A 21,105-nucleotide genomic window follows, 5' to 3' on the forward strand; every position below is an offset into this window, starting at 1 on the left:
CTCACTATCCTACACCATTATGACAATCATACACAAAATTATCAAGAGAAACATGGGCTGTAATACCAGTAATAATATGATTAGAAGCAGGTAAAACTCATTTATTTCACCAAGAAGATAGAGATGGGAATAAAAGAAAAAGCAAGTGTGGGAAAGTGTCTTGTGTTGCAAGAGGGCATCTGTAGCAGGTAAGGCCCATGCAGGTTTTAGCTGTACATTGAGACTTCTCTGGAGCAGAGATTTCGCTCTTATCTCACTTATCAAAGTGAGTCATTTGATTTTCATCCCATTTGAAACATTTAATCTGCTTTTTTCCTGCTTCAGATAGAAGAGCTGCAAGCAGCAGGAGAGTTCTCTCAAAAGAAAACTCCCTAAATAAATATATAGATAAGCTTATTTCTGTAAACAGAAGATTCCTGCCTGTACATGGATATAGAGAAAACAAGTTACCCTGGGGACTCCCTCTCAGATGCACAGTCTCTCAAGCATCACTGGTACTGCACCCACCAGCAAGGTGCTGGGATCCCCTAGAAGCCCTTTGAACAGATTAAATTCCTTCTCCTCAGCCCATGATACTGATCAACCACAAACTCCACACTTGTGTAAACGACCGTCACAAAGTCAGGCTGGAGGAGACTGAAACCTGCAAAGAATTACGTTTCAAAGAGGGAAGTAGGGATTTTTTTTAGTTTGGATTTTTTGGGGTTTCCTTATAGAGATTAGACCGTTAGCATAGTGGGTTGTTCGGGTAGTATGGTTAGGTTGTGGTTGCACTTGATGATCTTGAAGGTCTTTTTCAACCTGAGCAATTCTATGATTCTATAATTAGACAGATAGAACATAGGGAATAGATGAGTAGCTACTTTAAGTATCCAGTTTTCTTGGTACCTTTTTCAAGTTGTTTTCTCTTTGAATCAATGCCTTCCTCTTTTCCTCATCTCTTTTCTCAACTTAAGATTTTTCCCACCTCCCATGTGAAGCCGGGCAGGACAGAGAATGAGAACCAAGACCAATTCTGCACCCATCCAAGTCACCACCATCAGCTTGAGTGGACACAAAGGTAATTATTAGAAATCATTAAGAATTAAAGAGCAATTTGCCAACTGCTCTGCCAGTGACTCCCAAACACCTCCCGAAGACATTCTGAAACACTTCTAAAAAACTTATTTGAAATATATCTCCTCTTTGCACTCAGCTCTCATTGAGAATAAGTTGATGTGTCGTTCGGAGGTTTGCACCAACCATTTTTGGCTGATTGGTTTCAAATCCCCTAATCAGCTTACTGTCCAAATAATTGAGCTGTGTGGTAGGGAAGGCCCTTTGAGGTGTGAGCAAAGATTTCATCCCTCCAGGCGCTGCAGCAAAATGCAAACCAGCATTCCCAGAGCCTGGCTGCCCGCCCTACAACCCAGCTCACTATTGCATGCGTAGCTAATGGAATTATGGTCTGCCTCTATTTTTCTGAAATATATTGATGTAATAGACATGTAGGTTTGAAGCTAAATTGTAGTCATAATTTTAAATAAAGCAGAAGAAAATATATAACACTAGATTTCTCTCACTGTCCACTGTACAAAACAATTGGAGATGTTGATCCCCACAGAGAGAGTCTAGCTCAGAAGTGACATGAAGAGTGAAGAAAGCGCATATACTAGTGAGGGCTAGTGTGGCACAACATAGGTACACAGGCACAGGCATCCTACAGCAGGATGTAAAATAAGGGTGGGATCCTGAGAGGCAACTTCATCCCATGCTGTCCTTGCTTAAAGGGAACAAACTACTGCTTGCCCATTGGGGTGATATGGCTGCTACCTGCAGGATTTCCTTTCTGTCCATCCCACCTGATGCAGAGCCCTGTAAGGAGGATTTAATGCCAGTTTACACCAGAAAAAAGGCGCTAACAAAGTTTGCCCACACCCTGAGCCCCCATCTCCCCTTCTTGTGATCTTGGATGGCTGCCCCTTCCATCCTCCCACAGCACTCCACAGCTAAAGCAGGAGAAACAGGTGAAGAGCTCTGTTTTCCTCTTCTCTCACAAACGACCATACCCTGTTTTGTTGTTTATATATGTAGATATATCTACATACAGATACATAGATATAAGATATATATATATACTTCCCTTATTATTTTCTTTTCATTATCTTACCTATTTCCTGGTTCTCTGTAATTACATACTGAGACATCAAATGACAAAGCAGGGACTGCTTTTGAAGGCTTTCATAATTAGCTTTTCTACTGTGTCCTCTAATACCTCCTCTGGCTTTCAACTTACTTTTTTTCTGTTCACAACCTCCTGAACATACGGTGGTAAATATGCAGCATGCTGTGAGCTTCACCTGGAGTCTACTTACAATATATCTGCAATGTAAATAACAGACTTTGTGTCAGTCAATTAATCACACACCAGCGGTTGGCAGAGGGCAGGCAGATTGCAGGAAGAGAAATTGGTAAATGGTGTCTTGATCAGCACTGGACTTGAAGGTATTAAACATTACCTAAGCCAGAGTTCTTATGTGGTATCACTGCTTTTGCCTAAAAACACTCTTAAAATTGTATTAGAGCCTGAGTTTCCTTCATATTATAAAGACTCAGCTTGAGGCCAAGTCTCCAGTTCAACAAGGCCACTTTGATAACATTTCACCCATCAGAGTCACAACCCCATTTCTACCAGCACAAAATATGACCTAAATGCAAAAGTCATGCAAAATTAAATTAAATGTAAAGTGATCTCAGAGTAATGCATAAAATTTAAGCATTACCACTCAAGTGTTTCGATATGTGGAACTAATTCAAATGAATTACTTTACAAACACATTTTATTTTTCTTACTGGGAAAATGCATGTGAGCAAGACAAAGTACTTTGTTTACCTGATTCACTTTATTTAACTCTAGGGATTCATGAGCATATCATCAATTATAGTGACAAACAAATGGCTTTGTGTGTTAAAAAAAGATTAAAGAGGTACTCTCTTCTTCAACTGAACTCTTCTAATTTGAAGATCTTAAAGGATTTTCTGTGCTACATTAAAATCCTTGTAATTCCCATGGAGAAGAAATGAAAATATAAAAACAAATCACCTAATATTTAAATGGACTAGTGTGGAGCATAGCACAACACTAGGTCAGCTTTTGGCTTAAAAGACATTGACTTCTGATGATCACTAGATAATGATTTCCATCAAGCCTTCAGGTATTTAGCATCTCTATGACCTGCACCTCTATGTTAGAATTGATTGAAGCTAACCAATACATTCAAAAGGGAGCAGAACTACCAGTGTAATTGGAATGCCTTAGAAAAGAGCCTGTTTCATTTGTTTCAGGGAAAATACTTTTATTTTCAAGCATAAGCATGCAGAAAAGGCAACCACACCACAGCAATATGAAATCAGCATGTTGGTGTACAGTATCTTGCTATGCCAATGAAAATAGCAGTAAAGCAACAGAAGCAATAAGCACGTATACAGACATTACTATGCAGCGGACCTAATCACGTGAATAGGGGAAATTTAGATGCCTTGTAGATATGTAAAAGTTAGCAAGGTTAATTAAAACAATACATTTTAGAGTATGCAGGTTTGAAGAATTTAGGTGGGTAGTGCAGAAACTATAAACAATCCTAGGAAGAATTAATGAGCACCACCAGCTGCTTGGGGAAGTTGGACAGCAAATTCACAGCATGTTAGCACAAGTCAGACCCAGACTTCCCCTCCTAGAGGGGAGTAACACCAGTGGTGGACATGCCACCCATAGCCAATTGAGCCTGGGTGCAGCCAGCACCCAGGCAGAAAATTCAGAAATGCTCGCGTATTTTGGGTACTATCTCCTTGATTTGCTCTCCTAATCACAAACATTTAATTTGGACCTACCCCGCAGTTTTCAAGCTTGAGTGGCATGGTGCACCATTGGCACAGCCGCAGGCTCTAGCAGAGTCAGCCCAAGCTCAGCCCACGTGGGGAACAGACTTGAGGGTTAACACCAGCTCCATCTCAGAACATTTCAATTCAATATCCCTAGCTGGATGCAATTAAAGGGCTTTTTTTTCCCCTCCATCCAGGCCTTGCCCAGGGAGCAAGAGTTGAGTAGGAAACAAAGACAAGGCTTGAGGCAGAATATCTGATAATATTTTTAAGTTGATTTATAATCATAATGCTTTTTCTCTTAAAAGATCAAATAAGTAAGATGGTGTTGTGATTAAGGTGCAGAATATCTAATCTGAGAGGTGTATAAAAGGAAATCAAGGAGTGCTATCCATCAGGAAGATAACTGAAAAAGGATCAAGTCTTCCCCCATCTTCACCATAAATCTTTCACTGAGAAGAACTAATAGGATATAAAGAATATGAATTTCAAAAAAATAGAAATGAAAAAGGAGACATGTTAAACACTACCTAACAAGCTTCGTGACATGAGCACAAAAGTTTTAAATTCAATGTCATAAATTCAATGCCTTCAAAAGATTCAACTGCTATGTCCTTAGAGACGGTGCTGTGTAAGTCAAGCACAATATTAAAAGACACTGAAATCTTTAATAGGTGTTAAATATTTTAAATTCATATATCCAATTGACAGAAATACCACAAAAGCATCATCAGCCATTTTTCCCCCTTCTGTCACATTTTAATAGTTGTATCATATTTTCCACAATTTAAAGATAGCCCAACCATTTTACAGAGAATGGATAATCCACAAAACTGCCCTTATGAACATGGTTGTATGTAATCATTGTGCCTACTCCAACAAAAACACCAAAATATGCTGAAATTAATACCTGCATATGTTTAAATTACCACTTGGAAAGATTATATTTCAAGCACTTCATCTATCCCCAGAGGCTGCATACACTGATTACTCCTCACAGGTATTTTCATGGGGAAAATACGTTGTTCAGAAGTACTGAATAGTGTGATATTGCTGTACATATAACCTCCACTTTTGGTTTTACATTTAGGGCACATAAGCCGTTATTTTCTGTTTAAATGTTCTAATCTTCTTAACGGTATAATCAAGCCTCTAATATATAAAGTTTATATTTAGAAGGAATAACTGTCACGTTAGTGGTGATGGACATATCTCTCCATTCATCTGACTGAATTACCCTGGATAAATCCCTTTCCCCAATTCATTTTTGCAAAGACAGCAAGCAGCTTTATTTTATTTAAAAGCAAATCATACAGTTGCAAGATATTTATAGTTAGTACGTAAAAATCCTACTTCAATTTTGAGAAATGCTTCTCTCTTCCTCCACGTCCCTCAGAAGATACTCCAGTCTGTAGATTTTTTTTAATGACACAATTTTGCATGCTACAAATTCCACAAAAGATATTCCTGTTCAGGACAAGTCACTGAACCTTAAATTATGTTTATATTCTTCAACAACTCTGTGTTCTTAGAAAGTAAAAATGAGACTTCATTTCCTTTAAGGAAGTTTATATTTAGGTGTAACACAGGGATCTTTTTCCCTTAAGCAGAATTGAGAGTCCTCCCAGTATTTCGTATTTCCCCCACATATTAACAGCTACATAACACATAAAAGGCACCCCTGCTGATACAAAACCTAAGCCAGGACTAAGCCACGGAAATGAGCTCTTCCTGGGAGATACCAAGGGGGGGATTTTCCAGACACCAGGCTTCTGGGCTGTCTTCTGTCATATGAGAGGAATTATGTTAGGCTTGGCCATCATACAGACAATAAGTATAATAAATAGCTGCTAAATACTAGGATCCTGAAATATATTTATTAAGATCTCTGCCACCTCACTCACATATACTTCTTTGTTTGCCTCCTCTTCCCATTCAGAAGAGCACATTAAATCATCAGTCACCCAACATGTTTAAGTAATTATTTATCGCTGCAGCAATATGATTGCCTGCAATGGGGAAAAAAAAAATAAAAAAAATCAAGAACGAACAAAACATCCAGATATATAACAAAGGGGATCATGCAATATGCCCTTAAGTGTGTAACCAAAAGAAAGGTCAAGCAGTTTATTATCATGCCATTGGACTTTATATGTAAACATTTCCAAATTGTTCAGGAGAAACAGAGGAAATGTGATGCAGTATTTTCATTCATTGATGCTTTGTACCAGCTAGAAATACCTGTGCAAGGAAGTATCAAATAACATCGACAAGTAAGAAGGCCAACAGTTCTGGTCTTGCTCATCACAAAGATTCTGATCTCTCTTTAAACTAAAGCACAGTGCTCTTGACATAAAAGAGAATGCACCAAAAAACACAATACACCTCTGATTCAAATTTGTTATAACTACTTTGTATGTTGAATAACATAAACATGTTAAATTCCGCAGAATAGATGAAAACTGAATTGATGTACAGCTGAGATGCAATACGGATCTTTTTTATCAGGGCACTTGTTTACCTGCTGATATATCTGCCCAGCAGTTTGGGAGAATTGTTACCAGCTGGAAGTTGTCAATACAGCTATACTGTGTGATCTGTAAACTCAGATTTTTAAAAAATGCAAAAGAGGGGTGTAACACAATAAAAAAACACACCAATGACAGCAGGGCAACAAAGTCTTAGGCTACAAGTGAGGAGTTGCTCAAATGCAACAGCCACTGGCACAGAAACAAAGGAAAAAAGCTACTTACCTTCAAAAGGCCTCAGGCACACAAAGATCTCCAGAAAAACACCCTTACCTCCACTGCCAACCCTTCAATGAGCTCTGGGAAGGGATGGATCCTGGCTCCACCCCTTCCTGTCACTCAGGTGCATTGCATGCACCTGAGCTCCCCTGGGCTGGCCCTGCCTTCCCACCAGGTGCTCAATCACTGCTTCAAGCTGTGACTTAGCATTTCTGCTACAAGGGAATTGCAGAAATATAGAAACATTGGATGTCCCAAGGAAAAGAACCCACGAGGATTGCTGAGTGCAGTTCCTGGCTCCACATAGCACCACCCAAAATTCAAATTCTATGACTGAGAGCGGTGTACAAACACTCCGTGAACTCCAGCAGCTTGGGGCTGTGCCCACTGCCCTGGGCAGCCTGTTTCATGCTCATCACCCCCTGGGACAGAACCTTTCCCTAACCCCCCCCACCCTCACCTGCCACAGCTCCATGTCATTCTCTCTGGCCCTGTTGCTGTCATAGAGAGCATAGCTCAGCACTGTCCCTCCACTCTCTGTGAGGAGCTGCAGCCATCATGAGGCCTCCCCTCAGCCTCCTCATCTTCATATCCCTCCTTTGGGCGCTCTCTAGTAGCTTTATGTCCCTCTGATGTTGTGGCACACACACTGCACCCAGTGCAGGAGGTGAGGCTGCGCAGAGCAGAGTGGGACAAGCCCTCCCCTCGCCCACTGGCAGTGCTGGGCCTGGTGCGCCCCAGGGTATCATCGGCCCTTCGGGCTGCCAGGGCACAGGGAAGAATCTAGTCAGCTAAGAATCTCTGTTGTGCATCTTTAAAGCGGGGCTTCAATCCTTTTCACTTTATCTGTAAATATCACACCTACATTAGTGAAGTCCTCTTTGTCTGTACAGACATGACATGAGCTAAACTGCCCTGAGAAAAAAATGAACTTGTATCTTTTCTGAGATTTGTGTTAGAAATGCTTCCTTCTGGAGCAATGTCCAATCTTATTCTGTTCAACGTCTGTTAATTATGTCAGCACCTAGTGTTTCCCTCACTAATAATGCAGACTTTCTTCTAAATACATTCCCTTGCCCAATTGCCCTTCCTAGGCTTCCTGGGACAGATTCAATAATCCATTATTTTTACGCCTTGCTTAACAAATCTAGATTAAAACTTTAAATGATATTAATTTACAACATTGAAGGTCCAAAGTGGCTTGCCGCGAATGGGGTGAAATCAGTCATTATCCTAAAAGCCATGCACTATTTTCCCCAAAACACCAGGAGTGCACCTTTCATTTGCAATGAAAAACTGCAGTGGAGGCAGAAACTTTCATATCAGTTGCAAAGACTGATGGTTGTAGAAGGGTGAAATAAAATCAAGGCTAGACAAGGAATATGGGAAACAGCATATTGTGCTGCACTGTGTATGTTGAGCTTTGTTGCACTTGGTCATCCCTTCTGACTCCACCTTTCTGCACCAGAAACCTGGGGTCAGCCTCACCCTGAAGCAGCACTGCCCCAACAGAGACAGAAGGCACAATTCACATGCTCATTTGGAGGAATAGATTCATCAGATTTTCCAAGGCGTCAGACAGAATATGTGATTTTCATTTGTCAAGAATCTACCAGTCTAAAGATTGTATGTACTGTGCTCACTAGCTTCTGTATGAGTGCTGTGCATTAAAAAAATCTACATGCACTAGAGAAACTATGTCAATCCCCAGCAAACCATACATACATATTCCCAATTTCTGACTGCTTCCAACTGGAATATATTTGGTAACTGCAATAAGTGCAAACTTTGTAAATCTGTAATGAAAGGTTAATAGTTGTGGTGCAATTCACTACTGAGAACCCAGCAGTGTTTCTTAGCAGTTAGTGATGTCCAATCAGGAAATATACTGCACTGCAATTAATTTTTCAAGGTGTTTTTTTTTTTTTTTTTTTAAATTTTCTCCCTGGAAGAAAATTGCTGCAAATAGCAGAAGAATTTGCTTTCTGATATCACCAACTGGGAAAAAAAAGGGTTGGGGGAAGTCGGATACCGGGTTTTTAGGCAAAGACCCAAAAGAGGAGTAGCCAGTGTGTAACACACAAGCATCTCTGTTAAAAGACAGTTTGGACTTTCAAAAAGATGATCTGTACTAAGAAAATAGCCAGATGCCATAGCATTGGCTTTCTCTCAGCGATGAATGGTGTGAAAGCTCCCTAACATCTGCTGCCACTTGATGAAACAAAACTTCCATCTCCTTGAGTGGAAAGGTCCACAGATGCTTAATGAAGTAATCTGGGCTGCCAGAGGCTGGAGAGGGACCAGGCCAAACCCACAACTTTTCACCTCTGGCTGAGGCAATTTCTGCAAACATCACAGCCCCATTACAGTTACATAATTTTCACCCCATATTAGCAATATGTTGAAGGAAAAATAGGGTAATGAAGAACATTAAAAATGATTTCCCTTAACGAGATAAACCTGCAATTCTCAATGCCAATTTCTATGTCTGCTCTGCACAGTTTTTACCTAGTTGAGGTGCTCAGCTCTGTAAATATCATTTCTTGGGAAGAAAAAAAAAGATAATTTTAAAGACATGGCAGACTATTTATCTAGTTAAATGGATTCCTATTCTGTAGATGCACTGTAACAGGTTTTCAAGTTTGTAAGCAGAAATGTCCTCTAAATGTAGACATCTAGAAGGAGCAAAGTGATAGATCTCCTCTAAGGCTTTTTTTACTGGAAGACTGAATGGGAAAAAGATTTCTGCTGAGGAAGAAAACTGAACAATGACTGACTGTAAAGCAAAACGTGGTTAATGTATACATTGGAAACCCCATAGCAACTGCAGGTATCATTACAGAAAACAAGAGTTTGTTACCTTGGAAATGGCAGTATTCCTACCAGCTGCACTTTGGTGCCTTAAAGAGCTAATTATTATTCTGTTATTTATTTTGGGAACAAATGCGAGAGGAGTCATGAGGGTTACTTGTTTGAATCAAATCTGTTCAGTGGCCGGAAATTAAGTGGTCAACTTGTCAGAAGTAGAACTATTCGATTTTTGGTTCAGTGACCAAAATGAAAAGAAAAAGAAAGAAAAAGAGATCAGCTAACATAAAAGGAGAAGTACTGGGGGTTTTAACACGCACACACACAAATTAAAATATCAGTTCAGTCAGTACGAAAATCTTCAATGAACTCAGAAAAATTAGATAAAGAATATTGTTCAAGCAGAAAGGTCTCATTTCATTTTCTCATTATTCAGTTAACTTCTTTTTTTCCTTTTTCATAGTTAATTTCAAAATGAAGATATTTTTCCAAAGCAAAAATCAAAAGTTTGCATTGAAAATGTCAGCAAAGTATTTCAAATTCTTCACCAAATTCTACTCAGTGACATTGTCAGTTTTCATCCTCCTCACAACCAAATTATAAATGAATTTATTACTCATTACAAACATGGCAACTCTATATGAACAAATTATAAAGTCCTGTTTCTTACGAAACAATACTATCAACTTGAAAATGCATCTGATGGGCTATCGGTAGTCAGCAAATCAACAATAACAATTGGAAAGTATAAAAATATTTGCCAGAGGGTTTTGATCTTGAAACCAGCCAGAACAATGCTCTTAACGCTGCCATCTTTGGGGGCTAGAGACAACAATCACTCTACAAAGTTATTTAACATCGGCGTTTAACCAGGCATCCTTTCTTTCAAAAATACTAGAGGGTTTTTTTACAGAACTTGATAGTAGTGACTCTGTGACCCGACACCCCACAAACAAGCCTGCTTGCTGCAGCACTTGGTGGGCAGTGCTTTGTTAGACCTGGATCTTTCTCTGGGTCAGTGGTGCTGTTTGGTTTCTTTCTGCAGTTCATAGTATTGAAAATCATTTCACCCTTTGTCCAGATGAATGTGTCTCATTCTGGAAGGAGGCTTGTTTTCTCTAGCAGCATATTTCCCCTGTGAGATAGGAACATTGGAAGGTTATTCTGGCCTGGAAACTGCCACTTGTTTAGTCAGAAAGATAAACATTATCTATATTTCTTGTTCTTTCCTATCTATTGTATTGTCCTGGAGAGCAGTGGGAAAAGTGGAACCAAATGGCAGAGACCTTGCCAAGCCTTGTGACGTGATGAATGACTTCTCACATCCCAGGGCCTGACATGGGGAGAGGCCACAGAGGGTTGTGCTGCTGTTTTCGGATGTTAAAAGGCTGATCACCTGCTCATTACTCACATTTATCACACAGAGAGAGCTCTCAGGAGCAGGACACACATGGCAAATCCAGTGCTGCCATGAAATATTCCTCTTCAATAGCATGGCCAGTATACATAGAAAACTGGTTTTCAGCCTGCACCAGCTGATTGTGTCCTTGGTAACTCACGATTATTCAACCAGACACGTTGAATGCTGAGGCCAGAAAGTCTCTCTCAATTATGGAAAGAAAGATAATCCCAGGTTTCTCTAAGCCTTCTAGCCAGTGAGTGTTAATGCACTCTCTTTTCCCTTTTCCTTCCTTCCCCTCCACTATGATGCAAATGTTCAAGGTCTCCCGATATTTCCAGAGAGCATCCAACATCTGCTCCCTGTGGACAACCAACATACAAATCTCTTCCAACCCAAGCTGAGGCTGGGAACTGGAGGGGAATGAAGGATGGGGTGCCAGTGCCCCAACCACCAATGGCCACAAGGAATAACGTATTAGAGCTGGTGAGCAGATCTCCTGCATGTTTGCACATCCTAAAGCTTCTGCTTCAGAAACAGGCTCAGCAATGGCTTTGCAAATGTTTCCAACACCCAGCGATCTCCTACACCTGGAAGGCTGGAATTGTTAATAAGACTTCTCATTGCCAGGTATACCCCAAGGTACTTGTCACCCTGGGGCACAGATGGGCAGGTGTGGGGCACTGAAGCACTGGTGCAGTTCAGAGAGAAACCTGCAGTACACATCATTTTATGGAGGCCGGTGTAGAATAGAAGTCTGGAGGAGTGGGGATTTGTTTTTTATAAAAGGTGTAGGGTGAAGCTTGGACCTGAATGGAGATGGATTTGTCACTTGCTGTCATTCCAGGTTCTCACAGATAACAGACCTGAGCTGGAAAAACTCCACTGATTTTACCCCCTGAGGAGACACTTGTGAAAATCCCACAAGTAATATTAATATCAAAGTGCCTAGATAGAAGATGGGAACTGCCTGCTTTGTTCCCAGGTCCCCACCAGGATGGAAAATCTGCCAAGGGGAACTTTACAAAGGCCACGGGGAAACAGCCTCTGCTTTGCAGTAAGCTACTGAAAGTGTATGAGTTCCTCACCTGTTCCCCTGCAACTTCCACAGGCCCTTAACATCCAGCCCTTACAGACCCCTCCCATTTTCCATTTTAATGCACAGAATCATAGAATCATAGAATATCCCAAGTTGGAAGGGACACACAAGGATCAGAGTCCAACTCTTGGCCCCACACAGGACTACCCAAAATGCAAACTCTATGTCGGAGAGTGTCATCCGAATGCTCCCTGAACTCCAGCAGCTCGGAGCTGTGACCACTGCCTACGGGATGGGTCAGAGGGGTTTCTGCCCCTGTAATGCCATCACCTGTTAATTTGGCACAGCCCATATCACACTGACTTTGTGACGCACTCGTGGGCTTTCAGTTTCCAGGGAAGGGTGAATGGATAAGACAGCAGGCTTCACAAGAAGGAATCAGGAAAGAACTTCCCAAGGCCTTTTCCACAAGCAATCTATTCTTGGGCCTTGACGGATGTTAAAAGTTGCATTGTAAGAATTTGCACTGTGTTTATCCCAGTGGCCACTCACAACTGGGAAAAAAAAAATGGGAATGACACAAATATTCCAGAAACATGTTTGCACTCTATGCACTTTTTATGCCAGATGAAAAGGCAGGAAATGTTAACACAAAGAAAGGAAGCATGTTAAAAAGACTGAAACTTTCATCACCGACTATTGAAATTCTCAAACCAAGGACTGGTAGGAAAGGTTGCTTGTTCTCAGAGGTAAGACAGTGCTGTTTCCTTTCTTCTTTATGCAGCAAACATTCATGACAAATCCAAACCACAGTTGTAGAGCATGAGGCAAAAAGCTAATGAGGCTTGTGTCAGAACGCATCTCTGTCGTATCATCAGGTCTGTCATCAGATGGTAGATCATACCTCAGTTAGTCCCTGTACAAATGCTGTATTATTGCAATGTATTGAAGTGTGACATTATTTCAAAGGCAGTGGTCTTTAAAAATCCAGATCAGCAGAACAATAAGGAGAATTAGAAATGTTGTCAGCCAACAGTCATACTCTGTTCTACCTGATGAATCAGCATGGCTTGGGTCAAATAGCCAATGCAAAAAGATTAGAGAAAGGAGCTACGGGTCACCACGACACAGTAACCTACTTATACACTGCTCATTGGTCAACTTAGGTCCTGAAGTAGAAGGTTTATATCTTGTTATGTATATAAATATACACATAATATAAATGTATGATATAATGTAATGTACATATACATATATAAAATTGCAGCTACCAGGTATTTATAGGAAAAGTAACATTTAAAAATAATCTACTTAAAAGCTGTTACCATGGACAGATTTTAGCAATGGATTCCATAGATAAACTGTATGTATTCAAAATTACATCCTTTAAACTTGGAGAAAGTATGTGCAGTATTCACAGATCAGTTTTTAACGCACAGTCTGCCCCATGAAGACCAAGAACACCAGCAACGCCATTTTTGTCCTGCAGTTGGATGTCACCTGGCAAATGTGGGTCAGGCCAGAACACTGTGCTGACTGCAATTGCTGTTATTTGGGGCAATCAACTCTCCTTTGCGGGGATAGCAGCCTCCCAATGGGGGCAGAAAGGATTTAAGCAGAGATTACATCTCTGTTGCAAATTTGCAAGAAGGATTCGTGGAGGCCTTTGTGGGCCATTACCTCCTTTTATAAATCCCATGTCTGACCATATCTATGGTTAAGCCATCTGCTGGGTGCTTATCTGGCCCAGGAATGAGAATGATGGCAGCTGATCCCATTAAAATTTAACATCTTCCCTAGGAAAATACCTTGACTTTGTCTACCTTTTTCTTTCAAGGTCTTTACCATCCCTCATCAGCTTTTGGCCAAGAGATCTTCAAAGCAGAACTTTTTAAAACTTGCATGTTCACGTCACTTTAACTCTGGGACTGGACAAGAGCTTCAGAAATAGAGCCTATTATCTGAGGTCAAGATTTAAATCTGTAAGGTTCGGATCTGACATATTCAAACTGCAGACTGTGTAGAGAACAGACCGCGTTATTCAGAAGTCATTCCTGCTCTGCACACTCTGGTTTATGCAAGAAGATCCTAAACTGAGTGGAGCACAGCTGGGATGAACACTCTGGGCACTGGTAGATTAAGATTTTTCTCTGAGAGCCCCAGAAGAAAAATGTTATGGGTTATGAAACCTTTATGCCACTGCAGGATTTTGCTAAAGACCTAATAGGAAGGAAAAGACTTGAAAACCCAGGATCTGTCCCATTCTTAATAATTCCCTTGCTGCTGCTACCTACTGCTAGCCTTGTGGCTTTAATTTAAGCATCCTTTAAGAGTTAACTACTCCTATGAACAAAACTTTCTACACAGCCCTGTAATTTAGAACAAAATAATAATGGAAGTATACATTCTTACAAACATGAGAGCAGGGTATAAGCAGATGAAACCAATGCTTCCGAGGGAATACTCTACAAAAGTTTCTAAGAACTGACAGAATTCTCAGAATGATGCTGGAAAACGTTGACTCAAATCTGCTCTTCTCTTACCAGTGCACCATCAGAATGCATCACATTCTCCACACATTCTACTTCTAGTGGCTCACAAAAAGCTTTGTACACTTTGGCATAACTGATGGAGAAGATTACATAACGAAGTTTCTGCACCTATCTCTCTGTTCCTCAAGCAGCATCACTTCTTATTCCCTGGTTATTTTCCCTCACCTCCCCCCTCCCCATCTCAGATTCCAACACGTGCTCTTTATTTTTCCTAATCTGAACAATCAGACTTTACTATGCACATACCCACCAGACCAACTTGGTACCAAAAATGTCAATATTCCCAGTGAAAACAGGTATTGAGTCACAACCTATATTTCTTAAATGCAGTGGCTAAGTAACAAAGGTGGACTTGGCCAGACTTTAAACAACTTATTATCAGTGCTGGAAGAGTGTGTAATTACCACTTAAAATAGTTGAAAACTTTTTTCCTTTTTGCAACCTATCAAAGCAATGGTTCCACACAATATACAGTATGTCCAAGAATAGTAACAGCCATTGATGGAAACTGATAACGTTTGGGGACTGAAGGTTAATCAGTGCTGGAAAAAAAAAAAAAAAAAGGAACAATGGAGAGTGAAATAGGAACTCAAGTCTCACTAAAGAAAACTATTTTAAGGCTGGAATTATGAGTTTTGACATCAATCATGGGAAAACAGTTCAAAGTTGTTCCTAAAAGATCTAAACAAGAAACCTTGAGAAAAGAGCACTGTTTGCAGTGACAGCAAAACCATTTTTTTGAGGGATATGAAAAAATACTGTGTGAAGGATCCCTTTGCGCTGATTGAAACCCTGCCGATATGAATGTGCGTTTTTAGTTTTCTGCAATTAAGGGCAGTGAGGATTCCATGTTCAGTCAGGCTGATCCTTCCACATGTGTTCCTTTGTGTATTTCCAACGTACAAATCTTCCCGCAAACCGTCGGATGCGCTCACACCATCGAGGGCAAATTGACGTGAATAACCAAAACTGAGCACAGGTTGAAAAGAAACCCAAAAAGCTTGCATAAAGATTTTGGATTTGTAATTTTTTTTTTTTACTTGAAAAAAATGGTATTCTGCTCTGTAGATTACAGTGGAAAGCCCAGGAGAAAGTGGGATTACTTCAAAGCTATGAGCAAGCCCTGATGCAGCCCAGCTGGGAGCACACGAACACCGCTTGGCTGGAAGGAAGCTGAGCAGGTGCCTGCGTCAAACAAGTGCACACTTTGTCAGTTTGGATTTGAACGAGTGCGTAAGTGCTTCGCCAGCTCAAGGACTTAATTAGATTTGAAAAAAGCTAATTCAAGGAATAAAAGTCTGTCAAAGGTGATAAAACTGTTTACCAATTTCAAACCAGTCCTGTGTGTAAAAGAGCATATTTATGTGCAGCATAATTCTGTTCCTATTCAATCAGTCAATGAGTGTTTAAATATTTAGTGATTGCAGGAATAGGGTGAAACTGGGAGCAGTTTTAGGGGTTAGGGGTGAAGTGCTAAATCCCAAAGCATCCAATTTACCAATGCAAAGTAGGAAATACCATTGTCCTCACTTTACTTATGGGGTTCAGTGTCACAGGGAACTGAAGCGCTGGACCCAGCGTGCCAGAGAAGCCGCTTGGAGAAGCTCAGTTCTCACCCGATGCCCACGTGTCCCAACGGGGACCTTTCCTCTCACAGGCACAGGGCAGCACGAGGGACCACTGGGCAGATGGATGCGAGCCAGTCTCACAGCTTTGTGTGTAAACCAGTTAACAGAAAGTTGTGAGCTGATCTGTGTTTGGTATTTCTTTTCCAGCCCTTGAGATAAGGTTTCATCCAATTCACTCATCTCCTTTGGTGCTCATGGGTTCAGCTGTCACCGAGGGGAGAGGCAGCCAGTGCAGAACAGCCCTGCTGGATCCCACCCTTGGCGTGTGCCCTCTGCACAGGTGCATTTCCATTGCACATCTGCACATCTCCCTTTGTCCTGTGTTTCTGTACTGCATTCACAGCTCCACCTCACAAGTCTGCCTTTAAAGTCTGGTGTTTTTAACGGTAAATACTGAAGCAGTGCAGACTGGGATCTGCCAGTAATATTAAACTGCATTACAAACAGCCCAGATCACTCTGGATCATTTTTTCAGGTGATAATTTTATTTTTTTTGGCGCTACATTTACCACCGCTAATTGTTTCAAGATATTCAGATGAGATGTTTCAAAGTATCTACCAGAGTAAGCGTGCTTTGCTCACGGGTACACCACCATGTTGCACGGAGCCAGCAGGCACTGCCTCTGCCATTGTTTCGGCGCAGCTAAGTGTTCCCTCAATGCACAGAATTAAAAACAAAATCCCACGACAGGCTGGAAGCAGGGCGGGGGGCTGGCTCACGGCAGGGTATACCCGCACCTCGTGCTGCATGAACACATCAGTGCCAAGTTCAGCCCGAGGACGGCGTGCCCAGGAAGGGGCCGTCCCCCCGCGCCGCGCTTCGGCTTCTCTCCCAGCGGGCGCGATTCTGTCGCTTAAGCGTCTGAGCCGCGGTATAAAAAATCCAGAGCTTAAAGCTGAGGGAAATTCGGGACTGATTTTTTCGCTCTCGAGTTAGGGTTCGGCGGGTCGTATGCAATGAGAGCAGTCCGAGAGAGGAAATGGGGCTCTGAGGAGAAACTGAGCACGTCGAAGTCACAGAATTTACATACGGGGATCGTTAAAAAAAAAAAAAAGACAGCAACACCTTTATAAAAAGTTTCACACGGATTTTGTAAGAACTGCGTTGCTAAAGGATATACACAGAGAAAAACTTCAGCGCTCCTGATCCGGTGAGAACGGGTGTTTGACGTTCGTTCTCCCCGTCCTTACAATCGGAACGAAATCCATCAGCACACCCACATCCCTCCGAGATTCTCTGATTTGCTTTTAACTTAAATTCTGAGCCGGAACGCATCAAAGACAGCGGTTCGACTCCATCCTTAGCCAGGGACCGTCCCACGGTGTCTTATTCTGAGCAGAACGCTTTCAATAAATATTTACATTTAATTTTCTTTTTGGCTTTTTAATGTTTATTGCAAATCGGCGCTTATTACGTAGCGTCGCAAAACCTCGAGCGGACGCAACGAGAGGAGAAGGATCCGCCAGTACACCTTGAAGCGGCCTTCCGTGGTCATGAATTAGAAACGTTCCGCACCTCGAAGTTTGCCCTGCGAAGAGGCGGCGATGGGGCTCTATCGTTTCTCCTCACCTCGGGGTGCCCACAGAGAGCGGGTGCTGCGGCGTTACCCGCACGACCCGACCTTCCCCCGCCGCCACCTGTGAGCGCGGCTCCCGCATCCCGCGGGTGCGTTCAGCTCCGGGCACCGCGGACGGCACCGCGCACCCCAGCAGGGCGGGTTCCCCGGGTCCCGACGCGGGGAGGGGTCGGACCGCCACCAACTTCGGAGCGCGGGGCTCCGCCGCCGGCTACAGAGAGCGGGGGGCGGAGGGAGCTGCGGACACCGCGGGCGTCCCCCGGGGGATGCTCGCACCCTCCCCACGCGCGGCCGCCACTTACCGTGGTACTCCTGGCCGGGCACGTAGGCGGCGGGGTTGCCGGCGATGTGGAGGGCGATGAGCACCTCGCCCTGCTCGCCGTCCCCCTCCAGCTCGCCGTGGTGGGTGCAGAGGAAGAAGAAGGGCGAGAAGCGGGCGCGGGGGGTGGCCGCCCGTCCCGCCGCCAGCAGGGCTCCCAGCGCGGCCAGCAGGCAGGGCCAGCCCCCGGGGACGCCCCGCCGCCGCTCCATGCTGCTGCCGCCGGCGCCGCTGGGGCATCCAGGGCACGGCGGGGACGCCGCGCCGCTCCGCTCCGCTCCCCGCGGGACGGGACGAGACGCGACGGGACGGGACGCGGGGCGGGAAGGACGGGGCGGGACGGGGCGGGCGCTGCCCCCCGCGGAGCCCGCGGAAGTTCGGGGAGCGCGGAGCGGCGCGGAGAGGAGCGGAGCGAGGGGAGGGCGACCGCGACCACTCCGCGCCCGCCGGAGGCTGCGCTGCCCCGCGCGGCTCCGCCGTCCCCGTCTGCCGCTGCCGGGGTGCGGGGCTCGGAGCCGGGAGCGCGAGGGCTGGGAATAATTTATTTCCCCCGGTGTCGGGGTGGGAGGGAGGGGAAGGTCCCTCCTCCTCCTCCTCCTCCACCTCTTTCTCCTCCTCCGCCGGCGCCGCCCGCTCCTCCCGCTCCTCGCTCTGCGCACCGGGGTGCGGTGCTGCCGCTGCGGGGCCGCGGGCTGCCGGCCCGGCGCTGTCGCTGCCCTTTGTCTGCCGCCCGTCCCTGCTTACGGGTCCCCGCCCAGGCCCCGGCCCTTGGCGCTGCTCCCGGGTCCCTGCCCCAGCTGCCGCTCCGACACCTGAGTCCCTGTGCCCCCGTGCCGCTGCCCCAACCTCCGTCTCTCTGCCTCCGTCTCTCTGCCCTGTCCCTCAGCCCCAGTCCCTTGTACGCACACCCCAGCCCTCTTCCTTTTGCCCCTACCCCTCTTCCCTTGTCCCTGTCCCCCTCTCTGCCTCTGTCCCTGTCCCTGCCCCAACCCTGTCCCTGGTAGATGTGTACCCACTGCTGGGGAAAACGTCGGTTTGTACTCTAACCTTCTCCCCACACACATACAGAGACCCTGCAGCCCAGGAGGGGCAGCGTGAGGGTCCCCAGGGAGGGCAGGTCCCCAGGAGGGCGGTTCTGCCCTCAGGAAGGTGTGCCTGGGCCCCGCACCTCAGGAAGAGGAGCGAACCCAGAGCGGACTGCAGGGAGAATGAGCGGCTGGACACGGAACACTGGCAAGAGGAATAATTCATACACACGTACATTTTTAGCAGAGCAGGGATAGCAGAGGGACCGCAGTATCAGGAGACAGGAGCAAACCTACCGGTCTGTAAGGTATGTGCCACACTGCTGCTGGATGCCAACTGGTGCCCAGGGACAGCGCGGGTGAGCACCAGTGACATGATGTAAGCAGAAAGCAGAGCGTACCTGCCAGCATTTTGTCAAGTGCAGAACTGGCACAGGCCAGGGGCTCCCTCCCTCCTGGATCCATGTTGGTGCCAGAGGGAAAGGTTCCCTCCGCAGAGGCGCGAGCCACATGGCAGCTGCCCCTCATTCGTGCAGGCTGCCGGGCTGGCCCACCTCCACACTGCTGATGGGAGCCCGCGTGGGGCCCTGGGGACATCCTCGCCATCTGCCCGAGCTGCCTCTGCCACTGGCTCTGCACCGAGCTGAGCTCGCCACCGCCAGCAGAACTTTGCTGCAGTGTTCATGTCTCAGTCCGTGGTGGTGATGGAGCGAGGCCATGTCCCCCATTGTCCTGGATGGGGGAAGCACGGGGACACGCTCCCCAGTGAAGATGCAGAGGCACAGGGGTGCAGGGGACATCCAGCTCCAGCTGGCGGCTGTCCCGGGCCACTGCCTTGGAAACAGAGCTCCTCGTCAGTCTGGCTCCGACTCTTCCTTTTTAGCTCCTTTATTTATTTTTCAGCTTCGGGCATTTGTTTGTTTTGGATTTTTTTTAACATCTGTGCCTCCTCCATAAATTTCAGTGCTTGTAAAAGTGATGGACTAACATAATTTGCTCATGCCAGAATCTCACACAGGCATAAGCTGTTCAGGCTCCCTCCAAAACTGCCCTGGGGATATGTTTGCCCCATGCGTTCCCTCTCCCCCCCACTAAGTGCTCACTTGCCATCCATGGAGCTCAGGGTCTGTAGGCACAGCCAGCCTTGTTATTTTGTAATGAAGGAAGTGGCAGGGGAAGGGGCGATTCCCTCCCACCACTGTCGGAGTGGTCCCCAGGCTGCCGGCAATGCCTTTATTTATTTTTCCTCCAAGAGAAAACTCTCTAAATAAGTTTGGGAGCATGGGAGTATCTAATCAGCCAGAGGATTACTCACTGAAGTCACTGGGGTTTGGATATGCCCCGTGGTAATGAATTTTAGGCACTTTCATTTGTTTCCAGTGGTTTAGTGCCCAGAGTAGCCGGGGTTGTCGGTGCAGCTGGGCACTAAGAGCTGTGTTTGTTTCTTACCAGCGAGGGGGAAACTCAGAAAAGCAATGTGGAAAATGCAAGATCTCCACTTGAAAGCCTCATGATCCTCCTTAGTCACCTCCCTCCTTCATTTCTGTACCTTGCAACTTTCTCTCTGCGTCCTTTCTCCTTTCTTTTTATTGTTCCGCAAGGCCTCTCACCTCTTCTCTGAAGGTTACAGCCTGTGCCTTGTCCATGAAGAGATCCTGGAGTGCTAATACTGACAGGGACAGGACTCAAAGACTGACTGGGTCCTTCAACCACCAGCAGCAGTGTGACAGATATGCAGACCAGACAAGATCTCTGCCTTCCTGAACCCTCATCACCAGGGTCAAGGAGTGCTTCCCAAAACCGCCCTGTAAGTTTCAGGTTCATCATTGTATAGAGGAGTGGTGCCAGTGGTGCCTGTCAACAAAACACGGGGATGCGGAGTATTGCAAAAACTGCAGAGTTACGATTACACATGTTCCTACAACAGTAGGGAAACACTTGCTGAGTTAACTTCCAGGTGAGCCAAGGCTGTGGCCAACCCCTGTGCCTCCCCAGAGGAAAGGAAGGAAAAGAAACACCATGCGCCTGATTCTCCCATAACTCTCCCCAAATGTCCCTCATGTGAAGCTCTTGTGCCCCTCAGCAGTGGGGATTTTGTCCCCCGCACTGGGTCCCCCTGCACTGGTTCCTGCCTACTGAAGATACGGCAT

General features: G+C 44.9%; 1 protein-coding gene across 2 annotated transcripts in view; it reads right to left on the bottom strand.

The window, feature by feature from the left end:
* RELN (reelin) overlaps positions 1–18,151 on the bottom strand; it is a 272,240-nt gene extending 254,089 nt beyond the window's left edge. For both annotated transcript variants that reach the window (XM_021384542.1, XM_021384541.1), the window contains exon 1: positions 17,914–18,151. In XM_021384542.1, coding sequence (XP_021240217.1) covers positions 17,914–18,142 — 229 coding nt within the window. In that variant the 5' untranslated portion in view covers positions 18,143–18,151. The remainder of the gene's footprint in view (positions 1–17,913) is intronic.

This window comes from Numida meleagris, chromosome 1, assembly GCF_002078875.1.
Source record: "Numida meleagris isolate 19003 breed g44 Domestic line chromosome 1, NumMel1.0, whole genome shotgun sequence".
Taxonomy (NCBI): domain Eukaryota; kingdom Metazoa; phylum Chordata; class Aves; order Galliformes; family Numididae; genus Numida; species Numida meleagris.